The sequence below is a fragment of the Helianthus annuus genome, chromosome 9, assembly GCF_002127325.2.
Source record: "Helianthus annuus cultivar XRQ/B chromosome 9, HanXRQr2.0-SUNRISE, whole genome shotgun sequence".
Lineage (NCBI taxonomy): Eukaryota > Viridiplantae > Streptophyta > Magnoliopsida > Asterales > Asteraceae > Helianthus > Helianthus annuus.
Genome location: NC_035441.2, coordinates 180474862 through 180493019, shown reverse-complemented (window position 1 = coordinate 180493019; position 18158 = coordinate 180474862). Strand labels below are relative to the sequence as shown.

Below are 18158 nucleotides of genomic sequence, written 5' to 3'. Positions count from 1 at the left end.
TGTGAAATTATCAATAAAACAGTACGTGGTGAACATTATTATTGAAAAATATTTTGTCATATCTGTGTTTATTGTAAAAGCTTAGCTTGTTAAATTTACATTGTGATGTTAATAATAAATATAATCTGAAGCAAGTGAAATGCATATTCTAGTAGAAAGTGAAATGTCATCTAGCATACATAATATTATAGTTATGAGTTTCAAAGAGACATTACAAATTCTAAATCATTATGTGCCGTTATTATTATAGTTATGAGTTTTGATATCATTATGTGCTTTTTTATTATGGTTATGAGTTTTGATTGGTTCATTAATTAATTTTTATTAATAGTATTTATACAATTTATGATGACTACCAAAATACAATTTGTATTAAAAGGTGATGCCTAATAGTTCTATTTGAAGATAATCATTAGTGCAATTCTGTTAATTAATTTAAAATAATGCACATGTTTATAGGATAATATGTTATAATAGAATCAAATCACATATTTAAATATCAAATAGCAACTAAAAGGCTTATACAATTGCAATAACAATGATATACAACAAAGTTAACTAGAGATTATAGAGATTCATATGTTATTATATGATCGAGAAAGTTGATAGTGACATTTGTTTATGTTTTAAACTATAGTGACAAATATGTGCATATATGATATACTTGTGATTGGTTATATCATGTTACATTTATGGATAACTTACATACATTTTCTTGCAAGTGATGAAAAAATCTTATTTCATAAGGTTATATCATAACCTATTTATTTGGTGACATGTTATATAGTCATACATTGTATAATCTAATGTATATATTATGTTCCATATGTTATAAATTTGGAAGAGGACATCAAAGTGACCAGGGTTGTGGTATATGATCACAAGCTATAAAAACGATTGAATTGTGGTCACGGTTTATATAAAAAGACACATGGAGTATCTAACTTCTTAAAGCTTATTATGAGTTTATCAAAGCTTGTAAGATTTTAAACCGATAAGTATGAATGCCTCGGTTGTATAACTACATCTCTATTTATATCATGTGATGAGAAAAATATATATCATATTGAGCAAAACAAGTTCCATTGTCAAACCTCAAATATGCTCTTGAAGAAACAAGATTGTTAAAGAATATGTAAGGTTTGAAACGACCACCATGAAAGTTGTGTGATTCTAATCCGTTCATGAAGTGAATGTGATGATATAATGACTAATGTAAAGGTCGTGATCATGTATATAATAACTAAGAAAATTGTAATGATGTCACCATGATAGTTGTTTGGTTATAATCCATTCCTTGAACTGAATGTGATGATATAATAATTGGTGTAAAGTTCGTAATCATGGTAATTGAGAAAATTGTTATGATGCTCATGTAATGAGATCAACCATGTTAATAATGAGATGATTATACAATGATCGTTATAAAGGTCGTAAGATATAAGATTGATAAATCTTATACGACTCAACTACTTCTCAATTGTTGATAAGCAAATAGAACATTATTTACAAGGAAAAATCGATTAAGTTCTTTTCATTTGTCACACTTAAGAGAAAAAAAGAAATGATTTTATTATACTCATGTGACCGAGTAAATATTGAAAAGCTATGAAGCTTGTTTGGGTTCTACTCCATTCCCCAAAGTGAATGTGATTATATATTAATCATTGTAAATGTAATGATGGACCTAATTGAGTCATTTGTAATGATGAGATTGACTATACGAATTGTAATGATGGCCATTTTATTAATGAGATGGACCACCAAAAATGGCAAACTAAGGAGTGATTGCATAGCGTGATGGTTTTAACTTTGAAGTTATAATATATTCTCTCGTATCATATGTTTTGTATTACATACGAGCAAGTAATACACATACGATCATAAACCAGAAGTTTATGGATCATAATTATTTAGTTAGTTGGCATGACCGGTTAGACCACACCGAGTCAATTGTAACGCCCCAAAATTTATAAATTATGTTAATAATAATATGTGTGTAGAATTAATTAACAATAGAAAGATAAGCAAAAATTCTTGATTTTAACTAATACACATATATATAAGTAAGACTTAATTAAAAGAGAAGAGTTAGCCTTAAATGACAAAAGGGTGAAGTTCTAGGGGGCAAGAATGATAAAAGTTAAAACATGAATGGTTAAAACAAGAACAAAACACAACACACACACTGGTAGATGTGTGTGTATCGCGAACCAGGAAGGAGAACAGGGGGAAACCCCTTATCATCACAAATTCACCAAATTGAAGCCCTAAATGTGATCCTAAGTTCGTGCATGTCTTAATATTGGATCATCTACGCATTATTAAACACAAGGTAAGTAGAATTTTGGTATTTGATGATCTTGAATGTGATGGGTTTTTATGAATCCTTGAACATTTGAGAAATTAGCATGAATAAGGAGTAGGAACACTATTTGGAACATGATTGATGCTGAATTTTACTAAAATGTTAGTAACTATGAAAACCCACTTGGAAATGTAATGATGGGAAGAATTGTAAAAGTTCTATGTTAATTGGTATGATGACTAAAAATGGTAGTGTTCATATCAATGGGTTGTTAGTTAGAAACAATTTACAAATGAAAGTTACATAGAAAATTATCGGAATTTGATGTTCTTGATGAAGTTGATATGAAATGGTTAGGTTATGCTCATAATACTTGTACTCTATGCTTGATAGGTAGTACGCACGCCAAGTGTTTGTTAAAATGCTTGAAAGAGATAAATCTCATATTAAGCAATATTACATTGATTAGGACTTGGACAACCTTGAATGTTAATGCATATCTTAAGAACGAATTTCAAATATGACATGAGATTAAAGTATGTGAATTTGGAGTGTAGGAATAAAAGAAGAAAGCTCAAATCAATCCGGGTCGCAAACGAAGGACGGCAAAGGTAAGTTTTTGCTTACACAATACTAATGGCATGTATTATTATAGCACTTTATTGATCAATGGTTGAAGTTGTTCACTTGTAAGAAAGGCATTGTAAGTCGATTACATAATATAGATATGGGTCGAATAAGTTAGAAGGGTAATGTACCAAGTTAAGGACAAATTCATGTATAAATGAAGATTAGAAAGGTTTACTTGAGGTTCACATATGTAATTGAAGTTGTATGAATTTTTGTAATAAAGACGTCTAACGGTTTGGTTGAATGTAGGTAAAGCAACTTGTTGACGGCGCTACTTGGGTTGAACACACTTGTGAGGCACGCTTCCGCGAAGATATTAGTTTGGGTTAAAACTTTTGTTAAATGTGCTTTTTGACTAAAACGGGTCTTTTTGTAAGTAACGTAACTTGGTCGTTGTAAGTTGTCGAATTTGTAGTTGAAGACTATGTAGTCGTTTACGAAATGTTGGCTTGTAGCTATTTTGTAACTCCTCGTTAGTTATGTCATGGTTAAAAATAGAATTTTTACTTGTTAATTGTTTGACCCGTTTGGTATTTTGTTAAGTGAAGCTTGTTCTTTCTTTCGTAAAGTTTTAGACCTTACAAGTTGATATCAGAGCCTAGGTTTGAGAGATTCGAGTAGGCTATGGTGCTCGAACTCAAACCGAAAGCTCTTGTGAAAGTGTGTTCGTTCCAAAGCGCCACGCAAGTAAGTAATTTAAGGATTTTATGTTTGTAGATAGAAATGGGAATGGGTTATGGTTTAGTTGCTAGTATAACATGGTTGGGGACGTTAAGGTGCGCTATGGAAGGTTTCGGGGCTGCCCAAGACCATTTCGGGTTGGAAAAAAGGGGCTGGGAATGAAAATTTTGGTTAAGCAGCGCCTGCACATCAGAGAGGCCGTCGGTGACGGACCCCTATACCGTCGGCGACGGTACCCTTTCACCCGACGGCTTAACTTCCTGCCTACGGTCAAATGGCAGCGACGCAACAAACTAGGGACCGTCGGCGACGCACACATGTGCCGTCGGCGACGGCTCTCCCTTGTTTGATTTTTCTGAATTGCTTGTTTGTTATATAGAAACTCCTTAGTTCAGTTCTAGCCTTCTTAAATGTTTGAAACACTTCAAGGTGACAACAAAACTATGAAATTTAGCCTGACTAACATATCCAAGGGTGAATGTGTGAATGAATAAGAAGTTGTGTGTACAAACGAATGAAGTAAGTAATGTAATGAGAATGTTGTAAAGAGAGGTCGAATGGGTCTATAACTTAAGAGAATGAATTATTAAGAATGAATAATGCATAGAATGATAAGGAGAACGAATGTAATAATGTTTGACACGAATGTTTATTTGTAGATGGCAAGTGGAGGAAACACGGATACTACCGAACGTATAACTCGAAACGAGTTAAACAAGATGATTTCGGATGAAGTAACGAAGGCATTTGATGCAAACGTTTCAAAGTTAGCACAAGAAGTGGAGGGTCAGGTACTAAGTACAGTGGAAAATATGGTTACGAGCAAAGTGGATGAATTGAAGGAAATGATAACAGGGATTCAAAGCAAGAAGGAGGCAAGACGGTGCACCTACAAGGATTTCATGGCATGTAAGCCTGCCACTTATAATGGGGAAATTGATCCCATCGAATGCCAAAGATGGATAGCTAATATGGAGGGGGTGTTCATTCGAAGTCATTGTGACAAGGAAGATCAAGTCATGTTTGCCACAGGGCAACTTACACGAAGGGCTAAAGATTGGTGGGATTCGTATAGTAAGGAGATCGGAGAAAATAGAGTTCAAACTTTGACTTGGCAAGAATTCAAACAACCTTTTGTCAAGTACCATTGTCCACAATCAGCTGTGGATCGAATCCAGGAAGACTTTCTCCGACTCCGACAAAAGGATGAATCAGTCAATGAGATCACGAACACTTTCCTTGATCAACTGAAGTTTTGTGAAGAAATAGTCGGAACGGAGAGGAAGAAGATTATCCGTTATCATGGCATGCTTAAGGCTGAAATCCGGGAGTTCATAACTCCTTCTAAATGTGGAACTTTGGACGAGATTATTGATCTGGCAAGGGATAGGGAAATTGAGATAAGGAGGCAAGATGAACGTGGGGAGAAAAGGCAAGTTGAGAAGGGATCAACACAAGGCTCTTCTAAGAAACCCAAAATGCATGATCAAGGAAAGAAAGAAGTTTCCAAAGGCGGGTTTCCACGATGTAAGACATGCGGAAAACCCCATTCCGGTGAATGTTTATTGGGAAGGAAGGGGTGTTACAATTGCGGACAAGAAGGGCATCCGTACTATAATTGTCCGAATCCCAAAAGGGTGTGCTACAATTGTAACGAATCGGGCCATGTGAAGGCTGAATGCCCAAAGCTAAAACAAGGGGTGAAGAAGGAAGGGAAGAAAGAAGAACCCACGAAAGCTAAGGGAAGAATGTTCCAAATCTCCACGGAAGAAGCAAGAGCTCACCCGAATGTGGTCTCAGGTATCTATATGATAAACTCTATACCCACTTATATATTATTCGATACCGGAGCTAGTAGATCATTCATTTCTAGTGAGCTTGTGCGTTCCCCTTTATTCACGATAGAAAGAATGTGTACACCACTCGAGGTAGAAATTGCCGATTGTAAGAGTTACCTTTTGCATGAAATATGTAGAGGGTGTAGAATTACTATAGATGATGAAGATTTTGATATTGATTTGATTCCCATGGTTTTGGGAGAATTTAAAGTAGTGGTAGGTATGGATTGGTTATCCCGTTATCACGCGGAAATTTTATGCGAAACAAAATTATTCATGTGACGTCTCCTAAAGGGAAACGGGTAACCATTCATGGGGAAAGGGAAGTAGGGGCAAAATTTTGTACTATCTTAGAAGCAGTTAAGTACGTGAGGAATGGAAGTAAAGCATTTTTAGCCTATGTTGTCGATACTAAATTAGGAGCTTTAGGAATTGAAGATACTAAGATAGTGAACGAATACCCGGATGTATTCCCGGACGAATTACCGGGACTTCCACCCGAACGGGAGGTCGAGTTTCGTATTGAATTAGAACCAAATGCCAAGCCGGTAGCCAAAGCCCCTTACCGGTTGGCACCCGCGGAAGTACGGGAATTAATGGTCCAATTACAAGAACTTCTTGACAAGGGTTTCATACGCCCTAGCGTATCCCCGTGCGGAGCGCCTGTTTTGTTTGTTAAAAAGAAAGATGGGTCGATGAGAATGTGCATCGACTACCGTGAACTTAACAAACTCACGGTAAAGAACCGATACCCACTTCCGAGAATAGATGATCTCTTTGATCAACTACAAGGGGCAAGTTGGTTTTCAAAAATCGACTTGCGATCGGGCTACCATCAAGTTCGAGTAAGGGAAGAGGATGTACCTAAGACTGCGTTCAGAACTCGCTACGGACATTACGAATTCCTGGTAATGTCATTTGGGTTAACTAACGCTCCGGCCGCTTTTATGGATCTAATGAATAGGGTATGCCGAAACATGTTAGATCAGTTCGTCATAGTGTTTATTGATGACATTTTAGTATACTCTCGTAGCGAGCCTGAACATGCAAGTCATTTACGTCAGGTACTTGAGACGCTTCGAAGGGAAAGATTATATGCTAAGTTTTCTAAATGTGCGTTTTGGCTTAGGGAAGTACAGTTTTTAGGTCACGTAATTAACGAAAAGGGGATTTCGGTGGATCCTTCTAAGGTGGAGGCCGTGATGAAATGGGTACCCCCGAAGAATGTTAGTGAAATAAGAAGTTTCTTAGGTCTAGCCGGCTATTATCGGAGGTTCATTCAAGACTTCTCCAGAATAGCCCTTCCTTTAACTAGACTGACAAAGAAAGAAGAAAGGTTCGAATGGAATGATGAACAAGAGAAGGCTTTTCGAATGTTAAAGGAGAAATTGTCAAGTTCCCCTATCTTAACCCTGCCAGAGGGGACTGAAGATTTAGTGATATATGCAGATGCATCTCATCAGGGGTTAGGATGTGTCTTGATGCAACGAGGCAAGGTCATTGCCTACGCTTCAAGACAACTAAAACAGCATGAAATTAACTATCCTACCCATGATTTGGAACTGGCAGCGGTTGTTTTTGCCTTAAAAATCTGGAGGCATTACCTCTATGGAGCAAAGTGTACAATTTATTCTGACCACAAAAGCCTTAAGTATTTCTTTGAGCAGAAGGATCTTAATATGAGGCAACGAAGATGGTTGGAATTGATTAAAGATTATGACTGTGACATTCTTTACCATCCAGGTAAAGCTAATGTTGTGGCGGACGCACTAAGCCGGAAAGAATACCCACCGCCTATTCAGGTAAAATCAATGAGAATGATAGTTACCCCAAATCTTCTTGGAACGATACGAGAGGCACAAGATAAGTCCTTAAATGTTGGAGATCCGAAAGGTGATAGGACGAAAGGGTTTGAAAATAAATTAGAAGTAAACGCAAGTGGGTTACGAACGAGGTATGGGCGAGTTTGGGTACCGCGACACTGTGAAGCAAAGGCCTTATTATTAGAAGAAGCACATAAATCCCGTTACTCAGTTCATCCGGGGGCCACTAAAATGTATAGAGACTTGAAGGAAAGATATTGGTGGCCGGGAATGAAGCGTGACATCGTTAAATATGTATCTAAATGTTTGACGTGTTCCCAAGTGAAGGCGGAACATCAAAAACCTTACGGGAAACTACAACCTTTAGAAATTCCAGTGTGGAAATGGGAGAATGTGACTATGGATCTTGTAACCAAACTTCCAAAAACAAAGAAAGGGCATGACGCAATATGGGTCATTGTCGACCGCCTTACCAAAAGCGCCCATTTCCTACCCATTCGAGAGACTTACTCCTCGGAGAGATTAGCGGAAGTTTATGTAAATGAGATCGTCTCCCGCCATGGTGTACCGGTGTCTATTGTTTCAGACCGGGATACGCGATTCACCTCCCGCTACTGGCGGAAATTTCATGATGGAATGGGTACCCAATTGCATGTGAGTACTGCATACCACCCACAAACGGATGGTCAATCCGAGCGAACAATTCAAACTCTTATAGATATGTTGAGAGCGTGTGTGATGGACTTCGGGGGAAACTGGGATGAACACTTGCCGTTAGTGGAATTCTCGTATAATAACAGCTACCAAAGTAGTATAAAAATGGCCCCGTATGAAATGTTGTATGGGAGAAAGTGTAGGACCCCTGTCTGTTGGGGAGAAGTAGGGCAAAGGGAACTAGCACCGAATGATGTAGTAGCAATAACCAATGAAAAGATCGACGTTGTGCGGGCTCGACTGAAAGCGGCGCAAGACCGACAAAAGTCATATGCGGATAAAAGAAGACGCCCTATTGAGTTTCAAGTGGGAGACCGAGTGTTCCTGAAGGTGTCCCCGTGGAAAGGCATAATTCGGTTTCGTAAACGAGGAAAGTTGGGTCCTCGGTATATCGGACCGTTCGAGATTTTAGCGCGAGTTGGAAAGGTGGCCTACCGGTTAGAATTACCTTCTTCACTAGAAGGAATTCACAATACCTTTCATGTGTCACAATTGCGGAAATGTTTAACGGATGAAACGGCTCATGTACCTCTTGAAGACATCGAAATAGACAAGAAGATGAATTACATAGAAAGACCGGTAGCCATAAGGGATTCCAAGATAAAGACTCTTCGCAACAAAGAAGTTAAGCAAGTATTGGTTCAATGGCAACACCGAAAGGGGTCGGATCTCACTTGGGAATCGGAGGATGAGATGAGAAGGTTCTACCCGTCTTTGTTTGGTACGTAATTAGGTTTCGGGGACGAAACCTATTTTAAGGGGGGTAGACTTGTAACGCCCCAAAATTTATAAATTATGTTAATAATAATATGTGTGTAGAATTAATTAACAATAGAAAGATAAGCAAAAATTCTTGATTTTAACTAATACACATATATATAAGTAAGACTTAATTAAAAGAGAAGAGTTAGCCTTAAATGACAAAAGGGTGAAGTTCTAGGGGGCAAGAATGATAAAAGTTAAAACATGAATGGTTAAAACAAGAACAAAACACAACACACACACTGGTAGATGTGTGTGTGTCGCGAACCAGGAAGGAGAAAAGGGAGAAACCCCTTATCATCATAAATTCACCAAATTGAAGCCCTAAATGTGATCCTAAGTTCGTGCATGTCTTAATATTGGATCATCTACGCATTATTAAACACAAGGTAAGTAGAATTTTGGTATTTGATGATCTTGAATGTGATGGGTTTTTATGAATCCTTGAACATTTGAGAAATTAGCATGAATAAGGAGTAGGAACACCATTTGGAACATGATTGATGCTGAATTTTACTAAAATGTTAGTAACTATGAAAACCCACTTGGAAATGTAATGATGGGAAGAATTGTAAAAGTTCTATGTTAATTGGTATGATGACTAAAAATGGTAGTGTTCATATCAATGGGTTGTTAGTTAGAAACAATTTACAAATGAAAGTTACATAGAAAATTATCGGAATTTGATGTTCTTGATGAAGTTGATATGAAATGGTTAGGTTATGCTCATAATACTTGTACTCTATGCTTGATAGGTAGTACGCACGCCAAGTGTTTGTTAAAATGCTTGAAAGAGATAAATCTCATATTAAGCAATATTACATTGATTAGGACTTGGACAACCTTGAATGTTAATGCATATCTTAAGAACGAATTTCAAATATGACATGAGATTAAAGTATGTGAATTTGGAATGTAGGAATAAAAGAAGAAAGCTCAAATCAATCCGGGTCGCAAACGAAGGACGGCAAAGGTAAGTTTTTGCTTACACAATACTAATGGCATGTATTATTATAGCACTTTATTGATCAATGGTTGAAGTTGTTCACTTGTAAGAAAGTCATTGTAAGTCGATTACATAATATAGATATGGGTCGAATAAGTTAGAAGGGTAATGTACCAAGTTAAGGACAAATTCATGTATAAATGAAGATTAGAAAGGTTTACTTGAGGTTCACATATGTAATTGAAGTTGTATGAATTTTTGTAATAAAGAAGTCTAACGGTTTGGTTGAATGTAGGTAAAGCAACTTGTTGACGGCGCTACTTGGGTTGAACACACTTGTGAGGCACGCTTCCGCGAAGATATTAGTTTGGGTTAAAACTTTTGTTAAATGTGCTTTTTGACTAAAACGGGTCTTTTTGTAAGTAACGTAACTTGGTCGTTGTAAGTTGTCGAATTTGTAGTTGAAGACTATGTAGTCGTTTACGAAATGTTGGCTTGTAGCTATTTTGTAACTCCTCGTTAGTTATGTCATGGTTAAAAATAGAATTTTTACTTGTTAATTATTTGACCCGTTTGGTATTTTGTTAAGTGAAGCTTGTTCTTTCTTTCGTAATGTTTTAGACCTTACATCAATGACGATGTGAAACATAATGAAGAACTAGAAGATTCTTCAAGATAATAATTAGCATGTAATGTTTGCTCTCAAGGGAAATTATATATTTACAAAATAAACGAGAGTGTGTATACCTAAATATTCTGGAAGCGATTAAAGGATATGCACATCCCAACATGATACCATTTAGTGTTTTAAATCGATGCATCGTCTAAATGGTTATCAAATCCACAACCGGAAGCTTGTGTGATTGTGACTTAGCTAATGTGATAGCAAGCATATTAATCCAGATTAGTATATTTATTTGTTAATAGTGAATTTGATTCCCAAATTATTAACGATCATTGGAATAAGTGTTATTGTGATCACTAAACGTCTACTATTGGTTACAAAGCTAGTAATCATGAGATGAGCAAAAGTTCATTTAGGTACATGTAATTTTATATATAGTACCATCAATTCACATCAAGCCAATAAGTTATAGTTCTCCCCATACAGTTGGTTTTTGGTCAGGAACCAAAGATGTCTCATCAAAGATTTTGGTTCTGCGACAAATATTGAAACTCATCCACCACACCGCATAAATATGAGACTTCTACAAAGCTTGAGAATATGTTGGGTATAAATAATCGTCTATGATTAAATATTTAAAGCCATTAGTGAGAAATTCGTTTATGGCTCATTGGTTTTCACTTTAATGAATGAATGTTCCCAACATTAGGGGGAGATAACAGGCAGTTGAAAAGTGAAAAGTGAAAAGTGAAATGAATTATCATGTCATCTTGATCCTCAGACTATAAACTATGAACTAGAAGTTTAAAGTATAATTCATTTACCAATATTAAAGATCAAATTACCAGACAAGTTCACTGACCTAAATAGAGTGACTAAGTAAGTCACATAATTCCTTTCAAAAAAAAGTAAGTCACATAATCAACTGCTTATGCTCCAGTTATATTTGTGTCCCAAGAGGACAACCACATATTTTTTAATGAGTCTATTGCACGCCTAAAGCGTGGTAGACTAGTTGATTCCAATAATAAAATTCCTCGAAAATTGGAGCAAGTAATTAAGATGGTCAAGTCGAGGTTATAGTAATAAGATATCCTGAAGAGACAATAGACAGGATGGTTCAAGAAGAACCTCAGGTACCTGAAAATAAAGAGATATCGATAAGTTGTATCATGTCTAAGATATGTATGGAATCAAAAATAAAAATCAACGTCGTTATACTTTTATATATAATGTAGCGCTTAAAATAATTAAATGATGAGGATCAAGATTTAAGATCTACCTATGAATGAATATTAAGAAATGATTGGCCAAAAAAGAAACACACAAATAAGGCAGAGTCTAGTTATCTAATGAAATGAAAAGTTTCTAGATCAACAGTCCATACAACTGAAGTTGTAAAATATGTTGGATACAAATGTGTCTTTTACGCAAATCATGTGAAAAATCAAATTAAGTGAAATAAGTCAAAATTGGTGGCACATGAATTTTCACAGAGACCTATGATTGATTATGAGGAAACGTATTCTCCAGTGGTGGATGCATTGACTTTCCATTATTTCATTAGTCTGGTAATATAGAGAGAGAATTGATGTGTGTCTATGAATGTTATGTATCACTTGATACTAAAAGTGTACATGAAGGTCCCTAAAGGATTTGAGTGATCAAAATCATGTAAGTTAAGTTCTCGAGAACAATATGATCAATGTATATAGATTCGTTTTTGTTTACGATTGAACTCCTGATGAGTTTTCTAAAGCAATTGAGTTCCCTAAGGTAAATCAAAACATCTTAATGATGTAATTCTTGTGCACCAATAAACATACATAGAAACTTGTACCTAGTGATTGTGATATCTCAATAAATAATGTACACGCATGGTACAATATGAATTTTGAAGATAAAAGCAAGTGTTTATGACATTTTGCATATGATATAGATATCTATGTGTTATATGGGTAAGTTTATGTAGCAAAACTCATGAAGAGTGAATGCACATGTATATTTGGATAAGATGGGCAGAATTCGCTCATGGATTGATAATGCCAGAAGCATTGATATAAAACTTCAAGAACGTACTATATGAAGTCGACAAAATACGCATGTTCTAAAATAGTTGGGTCGAGTGTTGTACAACTCGAGATATTCGCATAAAGAAGGATATAAGTTTGATTAAATTAGCCATGTTCTATGAATATTCTACTTTTAAAAGTTCACTATAATCGCAATTCACAGTAATTATGTCTAGGCATCATTGAGAGAAATTGTCGAGCTTTTAATTTTTGTATGACCTTGGCACGGTCTAATTATTACTCGAACTGCAGTTCGAGTATATATGTAATTATATTTTACTAATCCATCAAGTACATCTAGAAGATGATGTTTAGATATTTTAGTATGGACATAGTTGAACCTTAAAGTATGTTAAAGGTTGTTAAATCATTTATTATAAGAAATGTCTATTATCATCTCCTACCAAAGTAGAGATTCTCATTCTAGAAGTACCATCGTTAAATGCATAAGTGCATTAAAATGTTTTGCTAGCTATGTATGGTTATAATATCTTTCACTTGAGCTTATTGTCATGATATTACCTTTGTCAAGCGAAGAGACATTGGAATGAGTTCAAATAAATATGTCAGGTATAAACGATATTTGGTTATATTTTACTAACCCATCAAAACTAGTTTGGTTAGTCTTGTAGTTATAGGAATGTAACAAAACACAGTCGTGGACATATGATATTTTTTTGGAAGGAGGCACCTAAAGTCTCGTTAGAAGATTATACAACATTGCTCAACATAAAGGATTGCACATTAAGGGATCAAGCGACAAATCATTCGCTACAAAAGCTTTATTCAACTTTCAAGGAAGATGGACACACATCACTTAAAGGATACATGTTAAAATGAGGGGGAGACTTACTCAAGTTGCACTCTTTTTCCCTTGACTAAGTTTTGTCCCATTGGGTTTTCTTAGTAAGGTTTTTAATGAGGCAACACACCTGATCCAAAAGTATCAGGGGGAGAAAATATGTGCTGCACTCTTTTTTCCTTAGCTATGGTTTTATCCCACTGGGTTTTCCTAGCGAGGTTTTTAACGAGGCAGCATCACCAAGCGTATTATAAGAATAATATATTATTTTGTCACGTGGATAGTCAAGGGGGAGTGTTATGAATTATTGTATATTTATTGTGTGACTATCCACTTGTGTTATGACTCTCCATATACTTAACTCTCATCTCTTCATATACTTAACTCTCATCTTGTAAGCCTATAAATAGAGGCATATGTAATCCCTTTTAGACATCAATAAGATATCCATTTACCCCAATCTCTATTTCTTATCTCTATAATGTTAATAAGCTAGTTGTTACACAACAACTATTATATTATATAATTAATAATAATAATAATAATAATAATAATAATAATAATAATAATAAACTATGTCTAAAAAAGAATATGCATTGCCCAGATGTATAAATCTGTGTATTATACAAATGGAATAAAATTTAATGTAATTTATTAACATATACAATCTTCAAAACATGTATAAAAAATTTACATTGATGTGACAATTATAAAATTTATTATAAAGGTTATAAATAAATGACCTAATATTTCTTTTCTTTTTATAACTCCTTTCATCTTTAAATATTTCTGTTTTTATATATATACGCCTATAAATTTTTCTTTTAATATAAAATATCTCAATCTTCATAGAAATAATAAAGAGAGAACGTAAGTCATTTTATCAAACCGACTGCTTCTGATTCATGCGTAGAGAGAGGGGGGGGGGGGGCGAGAGAAAAATTGTAAATGTCTGTACGGTGGCGGTGGCGAAGACGCGGTGGCAACCGGCGCGGCTGTAGCTGCGGCTTCTCCGTTTCTCCGTTCGTTCCACGACTCTCTCTCCGGCTATGCTTCCGATTAATTTTTGGCAAATTTCGTGAAGACCGTTGCCATTTTGAGCCACCAAGGACTATTAGCGGCGTCTTTAGATAAATCGCGGTCTCCGTTAAATACATAGAGTTAATCATATAGATAGTCCTTAAAAATAACACATTTAGGTACTAAGGTTTTCAAGTTGCAAGTTCAGGTTCCGTGCCTTTCATTTTGGGTAAACTAAAGAATTATCTGTGTAACGAACTCTTAATAATAACATACTTCTAACCAAATGTTAGAAGACAAAGATACAATCATACATGATAACCCAATAAGTTGGCAAAATTATAATGACGTACGTGTCTATGTATGCATATTTATATAGTGAATTTCCACACGAACTTTGTTTTAATATTTATAACAATGGTTTATATCTTAACATTAAAACACACACAACAAAGAACAAGTGTATCCCGTCATATATGCAGTAAAGTATTGGTAAGAGCCAGATATCGATCCATGGAACACGGGCGTTATTAAGTACTAAATCTTTGTCATTAGATTACCAGATAAAAGGATATGTGAATGAATGTTTAACTAAGTTATCTAAATTATATCTAAAACATAAGTATACTATTATCTTGTTTCACAAACAACCTAAACATGTTATCTATCAGATATGTCACAAAATCACTTAATCAATTTTCCAATTTCGAGACAGTTAGTCATCCGCTAGGAGTTTTCTAACATGATGATTCTTCAGAAAGTTAACGCGATAAACACACGTTAACCACCTAAACTCATTCTTTAGCGAGCTATTGATATTCATTCATGTGAACCGTTAAAGATAGATTAGTCATCCGCTAGGAGTTTTCTAACCTCACTTATCAAAGAAAGCAATACCGATGGTCACAGTACAGCCACGAGGATAAGCATTTAAGTAGATCATATAACAACATATTTCACCTTTATAAGTCTTGAACATAAATCTACCATGTCAGCAATTTTAGACCAAAACTACTAAACAAGGATCATAAACCGCATGCAAGAACATGTAATCAACACCATATAATGAATTAGAACCCTTACGTGCAAGAAAGCATTCCTAATCAAAATAAGATATATCTTAGATAAAAGCAATACCCCTCTCGAGTCTCATGGTGTAAACAAGTTTACAAACAAGTGATTAATCAAGAAATAATTACCATCCCACTAACCACAGATTCATTATCCAAGATAATCAAACATTATCAGGAACTCAACATCAATGAAACGTTCTTTATATAATCATGAAGATTCAAACATGAAAAAGTACTAAAGTTTCATACAAACAAGATTACAACATAAAGATTATTCAAGAAACAAGTTTATAACTACTATTACATAACACTACATTAAACACAAACTAACATCAGCTCATAACTTGAAAAATGACCAGAATACATGTTCAAGAACAAGGAATCGATCCATAAACAAGCAAGGAATTGATGGGTTGGATCGGTTATGCTTCCACTTGGTCTTTAAGTTTCAAAGTGGTCTGATCAGGACTGCTTCTGAACCCAGAAATCGCCCAGAAACATGGAAAAAAACCCAACATTTGAACCAGTAGCGAATGGCTGTATTTATAGGAGATTTTCTGATCAGCACGGTCGTGCCACTGGTCGCACGGTCGTGCGACAGGTGTTGTCAGGTGACGTCAGTTTGCCCCATTCCATGTCAGCCAAGTGGACTAGTGGACAAGTTGCCTGGGTCTTTAAATCGGCACGGTCGTGCCGCTGGTCGAACGGTAGTGCGACATCATCAGAATGTTGGTCAGAAACCTTGGTCAAGCTTTGGCACGGTCATGCGTCGGGTGGCACGGTAGTGCATCCCGAGAACAGATCGGCACTGGCGTTTGCACTGGCAGTGCTTCCGAGATCGAATCAATCGGCACGGTAGTGCCACCGGATGGCACGGTCGTGCCACACCTGGCATCATCAGAATTTTGTCCGTTTCATCATAAATGCATCAGAATTTGTCCGTTTTCATCAGACTTTTCTTTCATGCTCTGTTTAAGACCTGAAAATATAAAAGTACCAAATTTGGCACCTAAACGTCGTGGTTTCAGTCAAAAACGCTTAAAACGGAAGTGTTTTGGGGTATAAAAACATGTATAATTTAACGTATATCATATAACTACACCACATTCACCATTCTAACAATGTTAATCTCACCATTTTTTTTGCCATAAAAACGAAGTGCACCCTAATGTCTTCAATTATCTTGTAAAACGAGGAGGATTTGTTGTAGAAAACTCTTTAATTTATATGTTTTTATACTTTTATTATTGTCAATAAATATAATCATACAACAATAATTTGTACAAATAAATATATGTTACGAACAGATGTTCAAAACATAATCAAAAATATGTAGCGAATTGCATAAATGAGATAAAACTCATATATATTGTTATAATTGTAATGTATATAAGACGGTCTATGTTATTGCCTACCACAATTTCTTTATGTCTCTCTAATATAGAAAGCAAATCATATAAATATATTATATGGTTATTGTCCAGATATATTATATGGCAATATCAATTCCATATTCAAATGCATTATTATTGTCGGCTTTGTGATCGTTAGATGTAATCTCAGTTTTATGATCTATCGCTTATGGTACAAACAGTAAAGATTAATGTTGTATCATGTTGGGCTGCTACTTGTTAAACGTGATGGGCACAAATTTAAAGTGGTTGTTGGGCCTGTAAAACCTAGTGGGCTACAAAAGGAATAGAAACTAGAAAGTAGAAAGTAATCAAGCACTGTTGGGGCCGCTGACGCGAGCCGGGTAAGAGGCAGCGTAATTTTGGGTTGTAGATAGGGTTGGGCTTGGCCACTTGGGTTGTAACGTGGGAGAGTGCACGGGTCGAAGGATGCAAACCGGTTTCAATCCGGCTCACGTTGAATATCATAATGCACAGAGGTGAACAAAAAACCTGCTTGCATATGGAAACCGATGTCTATCCGACCCAAACCAATTATGAAACCGGTCCCGGTTTTAAATCAAACCGTGGGTGTTATATCAGTTCTAAACTACTCCAATGAAAACGAACCGCTGCGGACTGATCCTTTTCCACTTCAAAACAAGTTCCAAATCCGAATTGGTTTTAACCATTTTGACCCAAACCAAATTGAGTTTAAAGAAAATAAAATAGTACTTATAATGTCCACATCCCATAATATATATGTGCTCGTACCTCTAATTATGCATAGTTTCTAAAGACTTCTTGATCTAGTGAGTTAATATTCACACATCCTTGCTCTCTGTCTCTTTCTATACATACATAGATATATATAGAGAGAGATAGAGTAAAAAAGAATATTAAAATAAGATTTAGAGATGTAAGGATAATAAAAGCCTAAATAAATTTACACCCACCATTCATTTTTAAAATCCTCATATCCACCAACCCAAAAATGTCCACATTTTATTTTGTTCACTTTTTTAGTTAAAATAACAAGAGCTTATCTTGTGGATCACAAATAAAATCTCTATGCATGACACTTGTAGGATTTTTATCGGGATTTATCTTGAAGCATATCAACTACATTGTTATAATAAGTCGTGGGTTGTGGCGCACACCTTAGTTGTTTATAGCTCACGACATATCATATGACAAAAGAAATAGAATCGAACCCGAGTTGGTTCGTTTAGTGAAGGTTCCACCTAACTACTACACTGCTCTTACCTTTGTAGTTTGCATTAAGACTTAGCAGCGTTAAAACGTACAATAACTCGAATGTACAAGTCGAATGAATACGTATTATATTTGGCCCAACTTATTTCCGAACACAATATACGTCAAAGCGTAGTCAACCGAAAACATACGCAAAAATAAGAATGAAAACATATTACAGTAAAACCTCTATAAATTTATAATGTTGGGACCGGGATA

At 35.5% G+C, this 18158-nt stretch overlaps 1 protein-coding gene across 2 annotated transcripts; it reads left to right on the top strand.

Annotated features, from left to right (window-relative positions):
* Window positions 1–2206: 2206 nt before the first annotated feature.
* LOC110875063 lies at window positions 2207–10265 on the top strand. 2 transcript variants are annotated; one of them, XM_022123310.1, is made up of 5 exons: window positions 2207–2335; window positions 2866–2919; window positions 4279–5419; window positions 9676–9729; window positions 9998–10265. In XM_022123310.1, the coding sequence occupies exons 3-5, from the start codon at window positions 4279–4281 to the stop codon at window positions 10012–10014; spliced, it is 1212 nt and encodes a 403-aa protein (XP_021979002.1). In that variant the 5' UTR covers window positions 2207–2335; window positions 2866–2919; the 3' UTR covers window positions 10015–10265. The 2 variants fall into 2 exon arrangements, 1 of the variants encoding a protein (XP_021979002.1); XR_002556484.1 differs by lacking the exons at window positions 4279–5419; window positions 9676–9729; window positions 9998–10265 and adding an exon at window positions 3188–3380.
* Window positions 10266–18158: the final 7893 nt, after the last annotated feature.